General features: G+C 49.4%; 1 protein-coding gene across 1 annotated transcript; it reads left to right on the top strand.

Moving 5' to 3' along the window:
- The first annotated feature begins 3,778 nt into the window (after positions 1–3,778).
- On the top strand, positions 3,779–22,533 carry SORD (sorbitol dehydrogenase). The gene is made up of 9 exons (XM_063412364.1): positions 3,779–4,168; positions 7,575–7,608; positions 8,338–8,502; positions 10,848–11,007; positions 13,747–13,865; positions 14,110–14,175; positions 19,653–19,828; positions 20,593–20,714; positions 21,461–22,533. Exons 1-9 carry the CDS (start codon positions 4,109–4,111, stop codon positions 21,624–21,626), a joined length of 1,068 nt encoding a protein of 355 aa, XP_063268434.1. The 5' UTR covers positions 3,779–4,108; the 3' UTR covers positions 21,627–22,533.
- Positions 22,534–22,578: the final 45 nt, after the last annotated feature.

Raw genomic sequence — 22,578 nt, forward strand, 5'->3', positions numbered from 1 at the left:
CTGCCATTCGGACAAAGCTCATTTGCAGAAGAGTTTGATTATGAGCTCTGTATTTCTCAGGGCAAACACACAGTGCAGAGGGACTGTCAGCCACTGTGCTCCTGTCCCACCTCAGGCTTGGGGACAGGGGGGCTGTCCTGCAGGGAACAGCCACCTCTTCCAGGAAGGGGGAACACACACACACCTTCATGCTCTAAAAAATTTGGCACTTGGTCTCTAAATGTTTGTCTCACAAGGACCTGTCAAATGATTCCCTGAGTGGTGTTTCCTTGGGGATAGTTAAATATTAATTGATGAAATGGTATGAGGTGTCATGCCTTATCAGCAGGCAGAGCTGAGAGCACAGGTGGACAAGGAAGTCGGGGCTGAGGATGGCTTGTGTGGAATCACAAATCTGAGTATGCAAATACTCATGTTTACCATGTTTAGTAAACACCCAACTGATGTAGTCATGGCATTTATGGAAGAGGTGGAGGGAACAGTGGCACGTACACGAGGGGGGGATGAAAGTCTTGGCCCTGAACAGAACAATAATGCAAAAACCTACAACCAGCAGCTGCAAAGGCTCCCAAGGCCTTCTTCTCCCATTGGATTATTTGATTATTATTTCAGAATCTAATTGTCCCTCTTGGAGCTATTCCATAGGATTACTGAACTTCATCCTAATCTAGGTTGGGTGGTAGGCCATTACCTCACACAGCCCTGCCACTCAAGGTCCCTTTGGTTCATTCAGAGGGGAGATAAGACTGTCACAGGATGGTGGCTTTACAGCTGAGGTACAGTCATCACAGTTAGTACTGCAATAACTGATTAATTCTTCCAACTCTGTCAAAGGTGATGGTAGGTCTTGGACAGGCACCTTAGATTTTTCTGCATCAGTTTGGGAGAAAACACTTTGGTCCAGCTGGTCAGAAATAGAATTGTGGTGTTGGGATGTGGAAGAAGCTCCAGAGCCATCCTGTTGAGGGTGACAACACCTCCTATGCAAACACAAGAACCCTTTGTAAGGAATTTAAGGGAAGGAGAATAGGAGCATCTGCCTCCAATGTGAGTCCTGCTTCATCTGTTCATGGAGATGGAGAGTTCATGCAGAGGGAGAGATTTAGCCCAGGCTACAGAGAATTCAGCCCTTCGATTGCACTTTGGACCAGACAGAGGCTTACCCTGACATCTGAACTTACAGCAGCTATTTGGCCACTCTGCAGAGAGTCCCCAGGAAAGCACCCCCCTGAGAGTGCCCCAGCTATGGCACCGCTGAAGGATCACTGCAGCGAGCCCTGGGTTCCAAGCATTGTCCTCACACAGGGGGTGTGTGACCTGCAATGCTGCTCTTTATTCTGGGGAGTTCACCTCCCAAGACGTGGGGATGCATCTCCCTGAGGTCATGCCCCCTCTCTTCTCTCTAAGTTCGTTCTGAGGTGTTTCATAATTTGCCTACAAGGAAAATACACACTGAGTCTGACTGCTGCAAGTGAACCGAGTTATTTTCGTGTCAACAAAGCACCCACCTCCTTACCCAGTGACGCCACAACGTCCTGATCACAGACTAAACAGGCAAACATTTGGTTGAATTGAGAAGTGAAATGGCTCTGGTAGTAAGGATTGTTGTGTGAGGTCCCATCATGGCTATGATTTAATCTCCCAGCACTGCTCCTGTGTGCCTGGAAGAACGTGAGCAGCAGCCTCGGCAGTGAAAGCTGGGCATCCACACACGCAGGTGAAAGAGAAATTAATCAGAACTAAGTCCTAAGTGTGCTTTGTCTTTGGGTGGCAGTCAACAGGCCTTGTCAGGAAATGCTGAAGGCAAACAAAGAGAAATGGACCATGGCAAGGTCTTCAAAACATCTTTCAAAGGGGTATCTCAGAGGATTTGTAGTGGCTGGTGATGTCCTCGTGGTCCTGAAGGAAGAGTAAGCCCAGCAGACACAGGCAGCAAATTCTGGCAGAAAACATGGAGGTGTGAAGTGAATCTGATTCAGAAAGGAATGGGAAAGAGAAGGGAAGAAAACTGACGGCAAAGTGCTGACAGTCATGACAGGGAGGAGCAGAAGAGCTCAAGGAACCCGTTTCCCTGCCCCCCCAAAAGGTCACTTTTTGCCCAAAGGGTGGCAAAGAAATGACATGGGAACTCAAAAGACTTGTATCATAGCAAGAACCCTGAGTTCCCAGTGAAGCTCCCAGTCCATGCCTCCAGCATTTTTTTCAGATCTGGGGAGGCCAGGCACTGTGCTGGTAGAGCTGCAGGATTCCACAGCAAATCCCACGCAGATAATTTGAGTGGCAAGTCAAATCTGGAGGAAAATACACCCTAAAAAGGAAAGGCACAAGGAGGTGCCTTGAGAAAACAAACTTATCCAGGATGAAACAGCTGTTCCCCACCTTTCCATAGAATGCAAATATTCCTTCTTACATGGAAGTGGCAGGAATTATGTTCCTGTGTAAATGCTAAGGTGGTACAGCTTCCCATGAACTTGTTCCTCTACCCAGAGAGTAATCACAGGGATGATGCTGACTCTGACTCCAATAAATGTTCCTGGGAATGACACCGAAAGGGAAAAAAAATGTGCATCATTTTTCATGTGCCTGGGAGGTGAAACATTTTAAGGAAATGAAATTCATAAATATATTTATTCATGCAAGGAGAAGGACAAAATAATATTAGAAATGTGAGCCATTTTTAGCTGGTTCTGGCAATTTTACATGATAAATCCTGTATATTTTCTATTTTTCCAAGATAGTCAAGCTTGGAAAGCTTTCAGCTACAGAATGTTCTTAGAATGCTCTTCCCTCTGGTGACCTATGACAGGACCCAAGGGAAGAGCTGGAGCTGTGTCAGGGGAGGGTTAGGTTTGAAATGAGGAAAAGGTTCTTCCTCAGAGGGTGGTGGGGCACTGAAGAGGCTCCCCAAGGAATGATCACAACCCCAAGGCTGCCACAGCTCCAGGAGCGTTTGGACAATGTTCTCAGGCGCTGTGAGGGACTGCTGGGGTGTCCTGTGCAGGGACAGGACTTGGACTTGATGCTCCTTCTGAGTATCCTTAAACCCAGGATATTCCATGATTCAATGAGGGAACTGGAGGGGATAATGTATTTAAAATGTTTGTCAACTCCATTTGCACAGAACACCTTTTTCCCCCAAACCCAGAATCCCTTAAGTCTCCATTCTTCCCCCCTCAATAACTATTTCTGCAGCTGAGATAACCACATAAGTGTCATGTCCAGGCGAGCCCACAGACCACATTTAATTGAATTTTAGTCAAAGTGCAGGGTGCAGTGTTGTCACCAGCATGGCCTGGAGCTGGAGCTGAGGCTGGGACTGGGCCTGGAGGCTGCATCTGGGGCTGGAGCTGGGGTTGGGACTGGAGATAGGGCTGGAGCTGGGACTGGAGATGGGTCTGCAGCTGGGGCTGGAGCTGGAGATGGGGCTGGAGCTGGGGTTGGGGCTGGAGATGGGGCTGGAGCTGGGGTTGGGGCTGGAGATGGGGCTGGAGATGGGTCTGGAGCTGGAGATGGGTCTGGAGCTGGAGATGGGTCTGCAGCTGGGGCTGGAGCTGGAGATGGGGCTGGAGCTGGGGCTGGGTCTGGAGCTGGAGATGGGTCTGGAGCTGGGGTCGGGACTGGAGATGGGTCTGGAGCTGGGGTCGGGACTGGAGATGGGGCTGGAGCTGCATCTGGAGCAGGGGTGGAACTGGAACTCGAGCAGGGGCTGGAGCAGGGGCTGGGGCTGGAATCGGAGTTGGAGCCGGGTTCTGGAGCCAGGGGCTGAGGCTGGAACGGGCCGGGAGCCAGGGCTGGAGCAGGCACTGGAGCTGGGGCTGGGGCTGGGGCTGGGCCCAGGGCCTGAAGCTGGAGCTGGGGTTAGAGCCTGGAGCTGTGGCTGCAGCTGGAGTAAGGGCTGAGGCCTGGAGCTGGGGCCTGCAGCTGGAGCTGGGGGACCTGGGCCCGGAGGAGCGCCTGGAGCTGCAGCCGGGCCCGGCGCCGGGGTCGGGGCCGGCCGTGCCCGCTCGGTGCCGGGGGCGGTGCCGGGCCCGGCGGGCGGGCGGGGGCCGGAGCACGGGCGGCCCCCCCAGCAGCGGACCTTGCACCGGGGGCCGCGCCGAGCTGAGCCATGGCAGCGCCGGGGCAGAACGTGGCCGTGGTGGTTCACCGAGCCGGGGACCTGCGCCTGGTACGGGCGGGAGGAGCCGGGGCCGGGCGGGGGCGGCGGGCCGGGAGCGGCTCCCGCGGGCCGGGGGCCGAGCCCGCGGCACTGGGGGTGTCCGGCACCCCCCGTTCCTGCCGGTTCCTGCCGGTTCCTGCCGGTTCCTGCCGGTTCCTGCCGGTTCCTGCCGGTTCCTGCCGGTTCCGGTGAGCGTGGACCGGCCCCCAGCTGCCCGCGGGGTCCCAAATTCGGGGGTGTCCCATGGCCGGGCCCTCCCATCCCCTCTGTGGGGAAGCCTGCGGCCGCTTTCGGCTCTTCACAGCGTTACAGGGAATACCCCGGACAGGGGAAAAAAAAATAAAAACAAAACAAAAAAGCACCAGCCCTCGTATGCCTGGGAGGTGCAGTATTTTTGCAAGAGAAATTAATTCATAGATACACTCATTCAAGCCAGCAGAAGCATGGTCTATTTTTAGCTGGTTCTGGCAATTTTGCATGTGCTATCGTGTATATTTTCGCATTTCCAATCTTGGAAAGGTTTCAGCTGCAGAATGCTCTTAGGGGACACAGGAGGGGATAATCTTGAGATATTTGCCAACTCTGGGTGGAGAAACTTTTATCCCTGAAACCCAGAATCGCCAAAAAACTTCCCCCCCCTCTCACCCCTATCTGCAAGTAGCAATTCTCACAGCTGAGGAGGGCCCGAGCAGGGGTGGAGGGTGGTTGTTGGTTCTTTGGGCTGTCAGAGCCCCGGTGGACAGCAGGACGGAGGGTTTAGGGGGAGCAGGTGCTGGAGGACCCTCCTGGACAGCAGGGACCTTTTATTTTGTACTTTTTTAGTACTTTAGGCTCATTCTGCGTCTCTGGCTGCTAATGCTCAGCTCTTTCTGGGTGCTGAATCACCGTGGCGCTGCTGGAGAGCCGTATTTGCCAGCCTGGCGAGTGCCAAAGAGGGCAAGGAAGATTTCCACGGGCAGACATTGGCAGGCAGCTTTCTGTACACAGAGTCCTGGCAGGAGGGCTCTCGGGAGCACACAGACTTTGGATGCAAACCTTGTTTGGGGAATGATTACCAGGGAAGTGGTTGATTTTTTATGATTCCTGCCCAGCTGCAGTGGCAGGTGCCAAAGCCTGAGTGATGCCGTGTAGGTGGTTCCTGGTGGTTTCCAGGCGGATCCCAGGCACCTTTGACACGACTGCGCTTTCCCTACAATCACGTGCAGCCTGACTGCAAAAGGAAATCAAAATGTCTTGAGGACTGAGGGGTCCCTCTAGTTCAAGAACATGTTTCCAAACCCCTGTGATTTAAGAAAGGTGCCTGAGGCTTGTAAAGGTGGACCCTGGTTCCATCACATCTGTGTTGCTGGTCTCTAAATTTACACCCAGATGTGTGAGTTTTCCTTGGATATTTGTGCTGCTGGAGACCTTCAAGCTGGTCACCAGTGCCCTCCTGCCTTACTGGGAGCACCTTGTGTGATCCTCGTGGGCTTCCCTGAAGTTCATTTGCATGATGCTCACTGTATTGACCCACTGGTCATAGGAGTGGTCTCAGCAGTGAACTCTGAAATTGTTACCTGTTATTGATACCCAAAGCTGGGTGAAACCATCTTCCTGTAATTCCCACACCTTTCTTGATTTTTGGACATGTTTCCTGTGGGCAGCATTGCTGTGATCCTTGTGCTGTGTAAAATGTGTTTGCTTTTTTTTGTTGACTCTTCTCTTGTCCTTAGGTAGTTGCACAGGTTCCTCTTTGCTGCCCATTGAGGATTTATTTGTTTTATACTTGGCCTCTCTTTCCATGTCTCCTTTCACAGACAATGTTTGCTGCGTTTACTGGTCACCATTTCTGAACTTCTCAGTGAACAACAGACAGCAAGCAGAATTTGTGTCTTTGGTGTTCTCCACTTTGGTCACTCCTATTTTCTCCAAATCAGGCTGGAGAATTCACTTCCCACCAAGATGTGTAGGTTTTCTGGGCACAATTGTTTTTGTCAGAAAGAAAAAAAAAGTGTTGTTTTTTTTTTTAAACACACATTTTCAGCTAGAAGTTGGCTTTATCTCTCAGTGTGGACTTTCTGTTCAGTCTGAGGTGGTCTGTACCTCTGGTGTGTCACCAGATCCTGTGCTTATTGCATTTTCTATAAAAGAAGCTACATCTAGATTGACCTCTTTTAGAAATAATCTCTGGGCTGTGTAACAAAACAAACCCCCCACAGAAAAATTGCAGATACAGGTTGAAACACGGAAAATTTCAGTCAGTTGAGTCATATGAGAACACGGTTCCAGAGTTTGTCTTTCCATGATGTTTAGAATGCTGAAATACAAAGTAGGAGTTGAGGAATATGCTGGGATTTAAATAGTTAAAATGCAGGACAGTGCTCCTCAAAGTTTGAGCAGCAGATGAATTTTTAAGGGTTTACTGTTTGCACTACCCTCGGGAGGCTTTTCTTAGAGACATGATCCTCACGGTGGGTATTGTATTGTCCTGATGTTGTAAAATCCAGCAAAATTATTCTTTTGGCTTTTGAGGCAGCTGAGGGAGCTCACTGAAGGCAAAAGCCCTGCAGACCTTTTGGGTGGAAGGGTAATATGGAAGGCCACTTTTCTAATTCTGGTTTCATCATTCATCCCTTAAAGAGGTGCCATGGCAATTACAAGAGAATGTGAATGTATGCATTATATACATAATATAAATAATTATGTATATTTTATGTATAAATTATTATGTATAAATATTATATATAATTTATGTATTACTGGCACAGGTTGGTGAGGCCTGGCACAGGTTGCTCAGAGAAGCTGTGGCTGCCCCATCCCGGGAAGTGTTCAAGGATGTGGCTTTGAGCACCCTGGGATGGTGCAAGGTATCCCTGCCCATGGCAGGGTGTAGAATGAGATGAGTTTTAAGGTCCTTTCCAACCTAAACCATTCTGTGATTCTATTATTCTATGATTTTGTAGTAAAAAAAAAATTTATTATTTAAAATAATAATGTGAGCACTGTAATATTAAGGCTTTCTAGAACAGGTGGTTCAGAATATTCCTGGTTACAGAAGGTGAATTTTTTTGTCTGCCAGTGGGATGGATGAAGGATTCAGCTGAAACTTGGGACTGCTCCAGTGCAGGGAAATTTAATATATGTCTCTTGACTGGGCAAGAAAAGGTAGTTTACTGTGAAATAATTTGGAGAGTGGATTTACAAGCTGGCAGTGTTCTTACTCCTACAGCTACCTGGTTATTCCACAGAGTGTGGAAAATGAGGGGAGCTTAGGAGCAGGCTCCACATGGCACAGCTGTGTCATATGGAGCAGACAGAACCAAAAACCTTGTCTGCTTATGGATTTACCTGAGCTAACCAGAGTTAAGTTTCCACAGATATTCCCAGGGTTATGAACAAGCAGCTAAATGCTTTTTTTTTTTCCTTTTGTCCATAGGAAAACCGTCCAATCCCAGAACCAGGTCCCAATGGTAGGTCTACAGATGACTGAATCTGGCTGCTTTCTTTACTTCTCTCTTTGTTTTCTCATTCTCTTTTGTTGCTCCTTGATAATATAAAATATTTCTGAGTAAGTACAAAGTTATCCAAAAAACAATTGCGTGGCTGAAACAGATAATGCTGCTTTTCCAGCTGAAAAGAAGAGCTGGAGCAGTCACAGATAAACCCGTTTATCTGGCTATTTTTTTTTGCTTCCTGTTCCATCAGTTCGTGTATGTCACAGTAAATGGCTCTTGGGACATGTCAGATGATCTTATGCAGGACTAAACATTAATAGGATGTGCATGTGGGCTGATAGAAATTTGATTCACTAACTCTCCAGGGCTGAAATCATAGCTTTGGGAGAAGGAAAAATTAAATGGACTCGCTATTTTATTCCTACTCCAGCAATAATAATGTCCCTCTTAAATTGAATTACTTTGTTTTCCGTATTTTTATTGACATTAGCTGTTGTCTTACCCTATTTTAAGCCTTCTTGCTTTGTGAATCATTGCATAGTTTTGTATTTCAGCAGGTGGCTCACGAGTGTGCCGCTCTTGTAACGTGTGCATGCACACGCAGTTCTGGGGTGCTGATTGAATGCCAGTGAATTTGGATGTGTCAATACTGGCTTGGCCTTTGCTCTGGGGCCCGTGTGCTGCTCTGGCAGTGCCTGAGGAGGTCACTTTGTCTACAAGGAACTTTCCCTCCTTTTGTGGCAGAGGTCCTCCTGCGCATGCATTCCGTTGGGATCTGCGGCTCCGACGTTCACTACTGGCAGCACGGCCGGATTGGGGATTTTGTTGTCAAGGATCCCATGGTGTTGGGGCACGAGGCTTCCGGGACTGTCGTAAAAGTGGGCCCTGGGGTGACTCATCTGAAACCAGGTATCTGGAACCAAACCCAGTTGTTTGTTTTCCTCCTAATCAGTAGGAGAATGTGTGATAACGGGCTGTGGTTTTTTTCTGTCATGTAAATTTATCTGGAGTTCTGAATCACGGTGTGACCTCCTTCAAAAAGTGTCACTGCACTGCAATTAGTCACCCATCTTGGCCACTAGTGTATGATATTCCCTAGGTAGCTTTATCCTGGGATATGTTGAGCTGGCCTGGCTGTATTTTGATGCAGAGCAGAGTGTATGCTGCTACAAGGTGCCTTTTAAGGAAGCTTGATAAAGCCTCAGAAACCACGTCTAGAGCTCTTGCCAGCAACCTGCTGTGAGTGTCTCTTCTCTGTGTGTGTTCTTGAAGGAGTAGAAAGCCTCCTGCAGTGCAGGGGTCACTGCAGCAACTGCTCCAGGCCCTGGGGTGGGACCTTCACAGCTCGCTGTGCTCATGAATATCCTAGAAAAAGGACTGAGCAGGGAATTTTGCAAAGTTTGCTATGAGAGCAACTTAGGCAAGGTGGAGGGGGTGTTAGGGAGAGCCAGCAAGAGTTGCAGAGAGACTCGAGAGGTGCCAGTGAGGTGCAGGTGAGATTCAACGCAGGCAAACACAAAGTGACACCCATGACAGAACAAAAAAAATCTTCATATCTCAAATGCTGTGCTGACCATCACTGCTGGAGGGTGAAACTTTTGCTCTGACACTGCACAGCAGCATTGGCTCCACAGCACTGAAAATGCAAATCACTGTTAGGAAGGGGACAGAGACTCAGAGGATGTCAGTGCACATCTGGAACTCTGCATGCAGTTCCCTTCCAAAAGGATGTAAAACAAGTGACAAAGGTTCAGAGCAGGACCAGGAGATAACAAGATGTGGAGCAGCATCTCTGACAAATGTCCAAGTCAGGAACTCGAGCTGAGAGCTAGAGAGACAACTCAAGGATGTGAGGACTCATGGAGGGCTGGGAGAACAGGTTGCCCATTCTCTGGTTGCTTCAGCACCAGAGCAAGGCACAGGGAGGGGCAGCATTCACCTGAGATGTAGCAGACCACATAGTTTACATGGTGGAAGGAGGAGAAGTTGTTGAGTGTTACTAAACACAAACAAACTACTTATGGCTTGTGAGGCCTCACAGCTGTGTACGATGTGAGGCTGGGAGAGTATTCAGTGTGTGCTTGACCTGCCTCTGTCCTCAGCAGAGGACGTTCTCAAGCACTTGGTCACTCCACTCAACTACGCTATACTTATGGTCTTTTTCCTGCGTGGATTCTTCGTGCACGTCAACTTTTACGAGTGAAAAAAAACACCACGGTTCCAGGGGAAAACCCCTGCTGAGTTCCCGAGCCCTCCCCAAGCTAGCTTGTCCTAACACCTAATACCTTCGCTGTTGTGGTCAGACACCTGCCAGCTCAGAGGGGATGCAATATCCTAGATGGCTCTTTACTTCCATCCTGCTTATCCCCATGTCTGTCTGAAAGCCTGTTGGTGGAGAGCTTTGCTCAGAGGTTTGGCTCTGATTCCTCTGCCAAATAAATGTGAGGCTTTGTGTCCCTTGTGTGCTTGCAAGTTTTCCTGTGCTCACACTGTTTTCTCTGATCCATCCTGCTTTGTGACTGCAGTTAAATAGTAGCTCTTTGTCCTGCAGCATGTGTCCTTCCAGCACCCTGGGCTGCTCTGTTGTAGCTGTCTCTTGCCAGATAAATCCTGCCAGACTCCTGGGTGTTCTGCACCTTAAGCTTCTTTCCCTGTGAGGATGGTGAGGCCCTGGCAGAGGTTGTTCAGGGAAGCTGTGGCTGCCCCATTCCTGGAAGTGTTCAAGGCTGGGTTAGACAGGGCTTGGAGAAACCTGGGATAGTGGAAGGTCCTTGCCCATGGCAAGGGAGTGAAACAAGCTGAGCTTTAAGGTCCCTTCCAACACAAATACTTCCATGGTTCTGTGATTCCCAAGGAACAGCCCTTTCCAGCTGGCAGCATGGCAGCTAGCTGAGCTCACCTGCTCCATCTCCAGTATTTCCTCTTCTACAGATTCAGCAAAATATCTGGTCACAGTGTGGTTGTCTGTGGGCTGCCCCTTCATCTGCTGAGGCTGCCTGCAAGGGAGCTGGAGGAAGGTGTGTGTGGGGCTGAGCTTCCATCTGTGCCTCTGAAACACCATCTCTTTCCAAGGGAATATCCTGGGGATGAGACTGCTGTGAAGGGAGCGTTGGGAACCAGCCTGGTGTGTGCAGCAAGACCTCCCTCACATCCCTCCTGCCTGTATGGTGCCAGTGCTCCTGTGGTTTTTGGTGCTACTCCTACCTGTGTGCCACCGTGTCCCTGACCCACTGCATCTACTTCCACCCTGGCAGGTGACCGTGTGGCCATCGAGCCGGGTGTCCCGAGGGAGGTGGATGAGTTCTGCAGGACCGGGCGCTACAACCTGTCCCCGAGCATCTTCTTCTGCGCGACGCCGCCCGACGACGGGAACCTGTGCCGCTACTACAAGCACAGCGCCAGCTACTGCTACAAGTCAGTCCGTGCTCCCTCCACAGGGAAACACACACTCCCTGGGGGGAGATTAGCTGCAGCAGTCACCTCTTGGCCCTTTGGAACACTCCTCATATGATCCCAACAGGTTTTATTTCTTTCTGATCCGTAAATAACATGCCTAAGCTTGGATGGCAGCCACTTTGCAAAGGGTTCGTCAGGCGGGCAACTTATGACTGCTAGACGTAAACATTTCTTGCATGCCTCCCGGGATGGCACTACTGGGTTACCCTTTAATTATTTTCCTTTTCCCATTTGCTCCCTGCACTTGGTTTCTTTCCTGTCTCTTCAGCCTTCCTGGGCTGGTGCCTGAAGGTCTTTGTCTGGTTCTTTGAGCTGAGTTTTGGTGCTGCTTTTCAGGAAACACCAGGGTGACTGCTGACATCTCGCTCTGTCGTTTGAAACAAAGTCATCCCACTTCCAGCAGAGCAGAAACAGGAAGCTGAGCTGTTATTTCATGTGTCTCTGAGTGTCTCCACTAAGCTACCAGCATTACAACATATCTGTTTTCATGTCCAGTTCAGCAAACTTGAATATGTTATTAATTGTGGCAGCGCTAGCACACTTGCTTAGAAGCAGATCTGTGCTTAAACACTCTGGCAAATCAGAATCCCAAAAAGGTTCAGTTTGGAAGGGACCTTAAAGCTCTTCATTCCACCCCCTACCATGGGCGGGGTTACCTTCTACTGAACCAGGTTGCTCCAAGGCCCACTCAGCCTGACCTTGAACACTTCCAGGGAGGGAGCAGCCACAATTTCTCTGGTCAACCTGTGCCAGGGCCTCAAACTCTCCAAAGACCTGAAAAACAAAACAAAACAACTTCTACGATGTTATACCCACTTAAGTGCCTTTAACAAGGAGTTAAAAATAGCCCAAGTAGTGTCCCCCTGAGGCTGCTCTACCTGTGGAGCTCATTCTTTTCCAGTGTGTATGGAGCTGGTACTCCATGAGCAGGAACGTCCTTGGGATTGATCTTTGGTGTCAGCATGGAAAGCGTTCAGGATCGCATCAGTCGGAAGGAGGCACTTGATTGCTCTCCTCCTGAGAGTCCTCAGGCAGGAAGCTTTCAAAGCAGAAACCAAGCAGCTGCTGTCAGGATGAGGTGCTGGTCTGGATGGGATTAGCATTTCACTATCCAGACCCACTGTCATCGATTTCCTGTATATCAAAATAACATTTTCTGACAACATCACAAGTTTTTGCTGGAGAGGAAGTGGTTGGTTTATAGCTGGATTCTTCTAGCTTTTGGTTTTTTTCTCCAATTTGAGCAAATATTACTTTGACTCCTTCCTCCTTCTCCTTCCTCCTTCTCCTTCCTCCTTCCTCCTTCTCCTTCTCCTTCTCCTTCTCCTTCTCCTTCTCCTTCTCCTTCTCCTTCTCCTTCTCCTTCTCCTTCTCCTTCTCCTTCTCCTTCTCCTTCTCCTTCTCCTTCTCCTTCTCCTTCTCCTTCTCCTTCTCCTTCTCCTTCTCCTTCTCCTTCTCCTTTCTCCTTTCTCCTTCTCCTTTCTCCTTCTCTTCCCTGGTGTTCCCAGTTTCAGATCAGCAGAGCTGTGGCTGGCCCATGCAGAGCAGATTCCCTGGCATGCAGTCACTCTGCCAACACACATTGGCTAAGAACAGATCGTGGCTGAGCTCAGTGATCTTTCTCACATTTGGGCAGTCACTGTGTGTCCTGCTGGTGGACAGACTCTGTGTTGGGTGCTCTGAGTGATTTGATGGAGTGGGATCATGCTGTGAAGCTGCCCTCCCCATGGACAGGGCAGTGCCCAAACCCAGCAGTAGCAAACGTGATGCCAAACTCTGTGTTGGAGTCAGACCTTTAAAGCCTCTTGGAAATAAGGGTCATGCAGATAACTTACAGCTGTAAGGTATCTTACAGCCATAATTTCCATTTCTTTGGCTTCACATTGGCCTGAGATCTGACCTCAAGCTTCCCAGTGCTGTCACAAAGACCTTCCTGGCAGGCACAGCTCCCAGAGCTGTGTGAGAACCCACACTGGTGGCTTGCTGGTGGGCAGTGTTGTGGGGCTGAGATTTATTTCTTTCAGCAGTTCAGAAGGGTTTCGCTTACTCTGCTTTTTTCCATCACTTATGCTGGCTGCTTTACAGAGCTGTTTTTGTCCAAAAGTGGTTGATACCCACTGCTGCATTTTGGCCCTGACTGCTGGGAGGGTGGATGCTGGGACCAGTCCACTTGTTAAAACACTTGGTGCATCAGGGAAATGTGATCCTGGGTGTTATGGGAGACCTGGATCTGGCTGCCTTTCCTGGTGGGCATCACCTTTGGCAGCAGGATGTTTTTAGAAGCTGATTCAGCCCTGTTGAGGGGTCTGGGAGCTCACTGGTGGGTGAGCCATAGGGCAGCTTTGGTGTGGAACGCATGCAACTGGGGGGTTTATTCCAAAGGGAATGAGTGGCAGAGGAGTCCTTGTTGACTCACCAAGTACTGGAGAGTTGATGTGGGGAAGTTTGTGGGTCCCTGGGTGTGGTGCTTGGGCAAACCTCACTGATAAATGGTTCAAGTGCATTTGATGCTGCTTCAGAGGAGGGAAAGAAGTGATGGAACCTCTTGAAGTGTATTCCAGCGTATTTCTCTGACCACAGGTGGCAGTGTGTTTTGCACTGTGTTTTACACTCATTTTTGGTCTTTGAATCTCATGGTTTTCCTCCTCACCTTCATAAACTACAGTGGTTGCTGTTCCTTGTATCCCATTCTTGCAGGCTTCCAGATAATGTCACCTTTGAGGAAGGAGCCCTTATCGAGCCCCTCTCAGTGGGAATCCATGCCTGCAAGAGAGCAGGAGTCACTCTGGGAAGCAAAGTCTTCGTGTCTGGCTCTGGTACAGTGATCCTTGTCAGCCCTTGGGTTCCCTCCTGCTGGGAGGGGATGGGCAGGCTCAGGCTCTGCTTCTGGGTTCTGCTGTGAGGGTGGGTCATGGCAGAGCCACAGGCGTAGGGAGAGGGACCTTGGGGCTGCCACAGCCTCTTTAGGCCAGGAGCACACTGAACTCTGGGCATGTTCTGAGGTGGGGCTGATGCTGCCTGCCAGTGGTTCATGTTCTCTTTCCCCCCTTTTGTACCCAGGACCAATTGGCCTCGTTAATGTGATTATTGCTAAGATGATGGGTGCAGCAGCCGTGGTGGTTACAGGTAAGTCCTTTTAGCCCTTTCAGAGTATGCCACAGTGACTGAAATGACCTTTTCAGGGTCTCTGCATTTCAGAAATGGGTGTTCCTTGCATAACTGTATCCTGGACATTTCTAGTTGAGCTGCTGCTTGCAGGAATGTCTTTGTCCAGCTGTGGTGGGAAAACCTCTGAGGAAAGAGATGCCATTTTTCTAGGTACCTTCTCCAGGTTTGCATCTCTTAATGATGAAGCTTTTTCTAGGGTCCACTCACCAACTGTCATTTATTGAGATTTCTCCTTGATGCAAGAACTGAAATGAGTCTTCATCACCTTTGCAGCTGCCCTTCAGGTTGTTGAGACAGCCGTTCCATCCCCTCCTTTTTTTGCCATGCTAACCTAGCCCAGTTCCTCTTAGCTCTCCTCTAAGGTTCAGGCCCTGTCACTCTGTAGCTTGCCCAGAAGGATGGAGAACTGGAGAAACCTCATGTTCTCTGGTTGAAATTTCCACCTGGGTGTTGAACAGGGTCTGGAAATGGTGCTTCCAGCTCCCACTATGACTCTGCAATCTTTCTGAGTGGTGATGGCCAGGAGGAGCAGTTAGAGGTGCCACTGGACACTGAGCACAAATTGCTGCTTTTTAATGTCAAAGCCCTAAAGGAGCTGGACCTTTCAGAAGGCTGCTACTCACCTCCCATACTGAGCCAGGTGTATTTTTGACCTTTCCATTACTGTGTTTCCATCTTTGGGTCAAGAGATAAAATTCAGGTCCCACCTTCTTGCCTTCACAGAAACATCCTTCAGTAGTAGGTCAGGTCAAAACACAAGGCACGTTGTTGCCTTTTCCTCCCTTAATCCTTTTGCTGTCAAGTCCAGGGCATTTTTAGCTGTGCTGGCCTCACCCTGAAGGTATGTGTGCTTGATGGATGTGATTGGTCCACACCTCAGATTTTGTGAAGTGTTGTCATTTGAGGATGTTTGCTGTAGCAGGAAAAACAGCTCTGCCTCCTGAATCACGCACGAGGAACCTTGTGCCCAGCTGGGCTGGTGCAGGGGCTGGGGGTGGCCCGTTCCCTGGGTGGGGAAGGCTTGGTGAGTCGGGGCTGGTGGGGCTGAGGCAGCTGGGTCAGCCTGCCTCTCATTCCTGCTCCAGCCTGGGTGTATCTTGCCCCTAGTTCCAGGAGCTGCTGCTGATGGGGACCTCCAGCAAGCTGAGCTGGCTGTCATGTACCACATGAGGTTCCTGGTGCTTGGTTTGTAGGCTCAGCAAGCTTGGATACATGGAATTGCCCTTTCTTATTTTTATGTGCTAGCCTAGGTACTGATTCTGACTCATGGATGTCTCTTGCACATGAGAGGGGCTTGGCTGAGGTGCTCAGAGACACCCATGATGGTGCTGTCCCAAGTCAAATATTTGTGCATGACCAGCTGAGGAATGGGTTTGGTTTGGCTTGTTACTGCTGGAGATTTTGGCTGCCAGTCTCAAGGAACTGGTTTTTGTTTTGGTTTAGGAGCCAACACCTGTGAGATGCCTGCCTGCCCACAGAGGCCCTCTTGTACTTTATTACCAGATTATTTTAATTCATTGCCCTGTGTTTTTATCATGTGTCTGTGAGGAGCTTTGTTTGTGCAGCACTTATGCCTTTAAAAGTCTGTTTTGATAAGCTTCTCACAGGTATAGAAATATTTTAAAAAGCTTTTTCCTGAGAGCTCACCTCCTATAGCTTCTGTGTTTGGCTCCCCTGGAGTGTTTGATATCTTTAATGCACTCCAGCTGGGTGAGAAGATCAGTTTGTTTCATAGGTTCTCATCTACTCTTCCAAAAGGTCTTTTTCTTCCTCCACTCCACTCCTGAGTGGGTGTGATTGGTGTTTGTGGGCAACCTTCTCCTGTCCTTTTGCCTTGCTGCCCAGCTCTAAAAAGCTGCTTTTCTCCTTAGATACATGCAAAAAATCAGCCTTCCTTCCCAGTAAGGGAAGGAGCAGTTTAGGTGGTCATGTTGGGCTGTCTTACATTGCACTGTCTGTCACTGAAGGTGCGCTTAAAAATTCCTACCTAAGGGAAATTATTCTCTTTGTTCTGTCTGAGTCTGAAGTTCTAGGTATTGATGCCTCCAGAAACCCTGGAATTCAAAGTCAGGAGAGGTGAGTAACTGTACAGAGCTGGAGTCCTTTGAGAAAGAGGGTCAACACAGAAAATCTGAGAATAATCAAGAGTATTTGTTTGCCTGTTAATTTGGCTCATAAACCATCATGAGAAGCTTAAGGGTAATTTGTTGACTTTACTGGAAGCAATCGAAACTTTAATTAGCTCCAGGGCCTGGGAAGTGGAAGCAAATTTCAGATTAGAGGCAAGAGACAAGCCCTTAATTGTTTAATTGACTAGTTTCCCAAGAGCTGTGTGGCTTTAAAGTCCAAAGGACTTGATCTTCCCAACATTCACAAGTGTCTGGAGCTCTGAACAATCCAGTGACCTGTGGGTCTGGCTGCTTCACTAAATGCTTCCTAGTGATTCAGGTGTCCTGAGATGTTGCAGCCCTGGCCAGGGCTGACAGTGTTGCTGTTGCATTCCATGAGCTGCTTAGAGCCAGGGCTTCCTTCCTGAGCAGGTCAGCAAACCAGAGGCCAGCTGCAGGGAAGATGTGGGATTTTTTGCTGCCTGAGAGTGATTTTGTGGCCACTTCGAAATGCACTGGCTGCCTTGTTATTCTAGAACACTGCCTGTGGATTATTTCTGCCAGAGAGAAAGTATAAAATATATAAAATATGTAAAATATTGAATAGAATGTCTATAATATTTTATATATTTATATATTATACATATATAATATTTTTAAGTATGTATTTAAAATACATTAGTGACTCAGCAGATGTTAAAATGGTGGAATCCAGCTGTGTCTGCTGTGAGCTGCTGTTGTGAGACCAAACTTCACAGGGAGTTTAGTCATTGCTTGAGAGGACTGTTGAACCCCTGTGGTCTCCTTGCCATACACTGAGATTTGGGAGACACCAACCATGCTGGGCAAAACTGTTTCATAGCACTTGAAGTGCCTCAGAAAGCCCCTGGCCATGCAGTTGGTGCATGGGAGTTCTCTGAGTGCAGCTCAGCTGGGGTCAAGCACGACCCCACACATGGCCTGGAGCCCAGAGCTTGGGAGGGACAGATGTGACTCCTGCAGCCACAGGAACGAGCCCATGATGGAGCTTCCAGGGTGATGCTGCCTGTTCTTCTCAGCCTTGGCTTTTCCTCTTCTGCCTGCATTTTATTACCCTTCGTTACCCCTTCTTGAAACTCCCTCCACAGTTCTCCCGGGTGCTCAGCTTGGTAGGTGTGCCCACAGTTGGCATCCTGAGCCTTCCAGCTGCCTGTGGGGGCTTGTCCATCATCTGGCTGCCAGTGAGTGCCATAATTTTTGCTGTGGGATGGGCAGGGTAGAGCCTCTAGCCTGGCTCGCTCCCAGGGCTGTGGCTGAGTCAGAGTGGCTCATGTTGGAGAACTGGCCTTATCCTCCTCCTCTTTCCCTTGATATTTTCACCCCACCCCATCTCTGACTTCTCTGAAGATTGTGCCCTGGTGAGAGGGCGTTGTCCTCTTTGCTGTGTGTGCCCCAGCACAGACATCGTTTTCTGAGTCTTCAAGCCAGAACCTCTGGGAGAAGACCACTCTTCAATTTTGGGTCTTGGAAATCTTGTCTGGTACATCTTTTCCAGTGCCAGCATGCAGACTCCTGTAGATCACTGCCTTAGCATAGGGAAAAGAAGTGATTCCTTCCTGGGAAATCCCACTCTTCTCCTCAGCTGTCCATGTCCTTATCTCCAGAGGTGGCCTGCTTACCAGTGGTGCCTGGACAGGAATGGGTGGCTTTGTTTTAGGGGATGTGGGATGTCCCAGCAGGACAGCTTGGTCTGTGGTACAAACCCCCTGTGGATCTTCAGGCAGTATTTACAGCCCTGTCAAGATCCCTCAGAACAGAGTACAGGAGTACAGCCATGCCCTCACAGATGTTTATCATCACCAGCTTTGTGGTTCTGTGTTAATGGGGTGTCTCAGGTCCACCTTATTACCAGATCCACTCCCTTTTTTATTCATGGGTTTGCCTGCTCATTCATCTGTGACAGAACCTGTCTGAGAGATGCTCAGCAGCCTCCAGAGCTGCTACAAGGAGGGTAAAGAGCAGGACAGGTCTGTGACAGTGCAGACACACTAAGTATTCACAGCTAATGCACTCTGCAGTTTGCTCAGCTGAAGGCACCTGCTGAGGGTTCCTTGAGGAAGCCCTTGGGGAGCTCATGGTCTGTTCTCTGTACTGTTCGAAGTGAAGTGGCCACATTAATGATCCTCTGAGCCTGTTGTCTCTTGTTAGAAAGATTTCTTGGTGTTCTCCATAGCCAGGTGATTCCTGGGCCATCAAAGAGCAGGCTTAGAGCAACGTTGCCCCTGACTTATGCTCTTTGAGATGTGTCCCTTAGGGTGAGAATAAATAATGTGGACAGCCCAGAAGGAAAAGCACAACAGTGGTGGGGGTTTGCCTCACTGCAGGCTCTCTCCTAGGCTAACTCCCTGAGTGCGTGCAGAGGGGTTTTGTACAGTTCATCCTCACTAGAGGTTCTTTCTTGTGGTGTCCCTTTGGAGTTAAGCTTGGCCTTGTGCTTTATCTTGATGCACTCTCGGTGTTCTGGCGGTACCAAAGAGAAACTGGGCCATCTACAATCTGTTGGTCTTGGAAGACACTTCCCCAGTCTAGTGGTGGTGGCTGTTCCTTCATTCAGACATTGCTCTGCTTGGTGTGGTGCCTTTGTCATCTCCTGCGTTGTTAAGTTGTCTTCATGCTCACCCTTCATCATCCGCATCATCTGGAGCCCCCAGCACAGGAAAGATGTGGATCTGTTTGAGCAGGTCCAAATGAGGGGAATGAAGATAGTAAAGGGGAGGGCTGGAGCCCCTCTGCTCTGGAGCCAGGCTGGGAGAGCTGGGGATGTCCACCCTGGAGAAGAGAAGGCTCCAGGAAGACCTTAGAGCCCCTTCCAGGGTCTAAAGGGGCTCCAAGAGAGGTGGACAGGAACTTGGATTGAGGGCCTGGAAGGACAGAAGAAGGGGGAATGGCTTCCCACTGCTACAGGGCAGAGTTAGATGGGATATTGAGAAGGAATTCTTCCCTGTGAGGTTGATGAACCCCTGGCACAGATTTCCCAGAGCAGCTGTGGCTGCTGCATCCCTGGAAGTGTTCACAGTTGGATAAGGCTTGCAGCACCCTGGTCTAATGGAAGGTGTCCCTGCCCATGGCAGAGAGTGGAATTTCAAAGTGGAGTGGCGCTTTGAAGTCCCTTCCAACCCAAACTATTCCAGGATTTTATGATCATTCTCTGCCTGCCAAGAAGGATTGAGTCCTCACTTCTCATTGTGCACTGCCCTGTGTACACATGCAGTGAGCAGATGCCAGGTTCAGGTTCTTCCTCCTCTTTCACATAATGCTCCAGTTCTTGACTTGGTTTTGTTTCCACAGACTTATCCGCCTCTCGCCTGCAAAAAGCCAAGGAGGTGGGGGCAGATTTCACTGTTCAGGTGAAGAATGAGACCCCGAAGGAGGTGGCCTCCAAAGTGGAAAGTGTGCTTGGCTGCATGCCTGAGATAACTGTGGAGTGCACAGGAGTGCAAGCCTGTATCCAGGCTGGAATTTATGTGAGTACCACTTGTTCCAAAGGTGGAGCAGTGATGATGTTGGTCTGTTTTTTTCTGGGAATGAGCTATTCCATTCCCACAGTGCTCCCAATTTAAGTGGGCTTGGTGTGGGGAAAGAAGCTGCTCCTTAGACAGTAAACAAAGAGAGACAATAAAGTGTTAGCATCAGCATGGGGATAATTGATTTGATGCTTGGGTGCTTAACCACTTACCAAGGAGACCCCAGTAAGATCCCCAAACGCAGGGAGTAGGACAGCACCTTCCACTGAAGTTATGTCCAAATAAGAAGAATAATCAAGAAAATTAATTCCAGAAGTAATGGAAGAAGCAATTTAGAAAGGGATGTTTTGCTGCTATGAACATCCTAACAGGAAGTTGGCGGTAAGGTTAGTGTGGAGTTTCAAAGGGAAAGGACAGGAGGGGAGTGGGACAATCTGCAAAAAGAGAAACTCCAGTAGAGCATCAGATTCTTAGTTTTAAGTCTCTCCCCCTGAAATCCCAAATTTTTGTAGTCTTAAATGCCAGCCATTTTTCAGAATGGGGTTTTCAGAATGAGAATTTTTGATTCCTACCAAAATCCTTCAGAGATTTTCCATGCTTCACTCTTACAGACTCCTGCCAGCATCCTGCCTCTCCCTGGCTTCTCTGCTGTGCCCCGGGCAGTCCACTGCAGCCACAAAGGGTGGCTTTATTTTTGACAGACCCTGCACAGGCTCCTGCACCTGCATTCTGCAAAATGTAACCTGTTTGTGTTTGCTCTCCAGGCCACTCGTTCTGGTGGGACCTTGGTTCTGGTGGGGCTGGGGCCTGAGATGGTGACGGTGCCCATCGTGAACGCTGCCGTGCGGGAAGTGGATATCCGGGGGATATTCCGCTACTGCAACACGTGAGTCTTGTGCAGGGGGGCTGATGTGTCTCCAGGTTAAAATTCTTCAGAGCTGTACTTTCTTGCTAATGGGGAAAGTATATTTTAAATCTGTAGCTCTCCAGGTAGGATTTATGGGATGCCACGCTGCTTCTTCAAATGAGAAGTCTTATTAAGTAGACAGTTTGAGAACTAGATTGGCTGCTGCATCTCTTTGTATCCCTGTTGCTCTAATTTGGCCCATTCACGGTTGGATGATGATCTTGGAGGCCTTTTCCAATCTCAGTTTTTCTGTGATTCTAAATGAAATGGCAGTACAATCCATATGAGGCACTCTGTGCCAGAGAAGAGGCTGGAAGCTGGCTGAGGCTTTTCCCTTTTCCTCCCTACACTGAGTCCATGAGCTTGAGCTCCACCATGGTCAGTGTGCAGGCAAGAGGAGAGCAGAGCATGGTGGTTTTGGTTTTCATTTATGGCTTCCAAAGTAGTAGTTTCCTGTGATTTTCACTTGCTCCCTGTGATTTCACTTACTCTCCCACCTGTCTGTGTGGCAATGCCTGTCTTCTCAGAGCTCAACAGCCCTGAGCAGTTGGCTCGTCCCATCTCCCATACCAGACACTTGAGGCTCCCTCCCCAGAAGATTCTTTGCAGGCAAAGCTCCCCTGTGCTAAGGAAACAGCTATGATGATCCAGCCTGCTCCATGCTCTTTTTTTTGGACTCCAGACTGGTGGCTGCTCTCACCCCCTGCTCTCTGCTTCCCTTGCAGGTGGCCTGTGGCCATCGCTCTGCTCGCATCCAAGCGCATCAACGTCAAGCCCTTGGTTACACACCGTTTTCCCCTGGAGAAGGCTCTGGAGGCCTTTGAGACCACCAAGAGGGGTGAGGGGGTCAAAGTCATGCTGAAGTGTGACCCCACTGATCAGAGCCCCTGAGCTGTCCCAGTGCCCAGCCCTCATCCCCGCTGCTTGTAACTAGAAAATCACATGTAATGAGGGTGAATGGCACTGGGATACACCATTAGAGCATTAAGGGGTAACTACAAATAGACAGCCAATAGTTGGAATCAAAATGCGGAATTAGAGATGATGGTTTGCACAGCTGATGGCTCTTCTTCACTGACCACACCTGCAGGAGAGCCTGGCCAGGTTCCTCTGTGCCAGGGAGGGTGTCACTGGCATGTGGCACAGCAAGGGTGGAGGTGCTGGCACTCCCCCTTGCCATCCTGCACTGCCCTGGCTGCAGCATTTCCTGCATGGCAATCCCTGGATGTGAGATAGCCCTATGTGAATATCCCCTTTCCCTCGTGGGTGCTCAGGGACTGTACAGTCTGTGGAAAAAAGCCTGGCTCTCCCCACTCCACGGGAAGCAGGGCCACATTCATTCTCTCCAAGCTCTTCTCAAAGCTCAGAACTGGGGTTTTTGTGAATCTTGGAGGTCATCTGGGACCACATCTGCTGTGTCACCCCCCAGCAGCTCCTCGTGGGACCACTGCAGGCAGGGAAACTGAGGCTGCTGAGAGCCCTGTCCTTATGTGCCTCCCATGAAGGGGCTGTTGGGGGCACAGCTGCTTTTGACGTGGAGGGGAGCACTGGTGAGCCATGAGGGGACAGCATCACTCAAAGGTTTTACCACTGAAAACAAATCATAATTATTTGGGAATGTCAAACCTTCCTGCTGAGTTTGTGAGCCACAGACAAGGTACTAACAAGAAAAAAATCTAATCTTTGATTAGGAGTCATGTTTATTTTAGTACTGATCTTGTTAATTTTAGTACTGAGAGATTGGTTCCTTCCTTGGGCTGGTACTGAACTTTCCTCAATAAATTCTGGCTGCCTGAGACCTTCCAGTGTCCCGTGAAGTGTGTGGTGGTGGGTTGGAGGGATT

The sequence above is a fragment of the Prinia subflava genome, chromosome 15, assembly GCF_021018805.1.
Source record: "Prinia subflava isolate CZ2003 ecotype Zambia chromosome 15, Cam_Psub_1.2, whole genome shotgun sequence".
Lineage (NCBI taxonomy): Eukaryota > Metazoa > Chordata > Aves > Passeriformes > Cisticolidae > Prinia > Prinia subflava.

What these genes read in the sequence shown, in the direction of transcription:
- SORD (XM_063412364.1), top strand. Translation starts at nt 4,109, where the DNA reads ATGGCAGCGCCGGGGCAGAACGTGGCCGTGGTGGTTCACCGAGCCGGG. An exon ending in GAGCCGGGGACCTGCGCCTG is followed by an intron (nt 4,169 to 7,574) that starts GTACGGGCGGGA and finishes TTTTGTCCATAG; the next exon opens with GAAAACCGTCCAATCCCAGA. An exon ending in GGTGACTCATCTGAAACCAG is followed by an intron (nt 8,503 to 10,847) that starts GTATCTGGAACC and finishes CCACCCTGGCAG; the next exon opens with GTGACCGTGTGGCCATCGAG.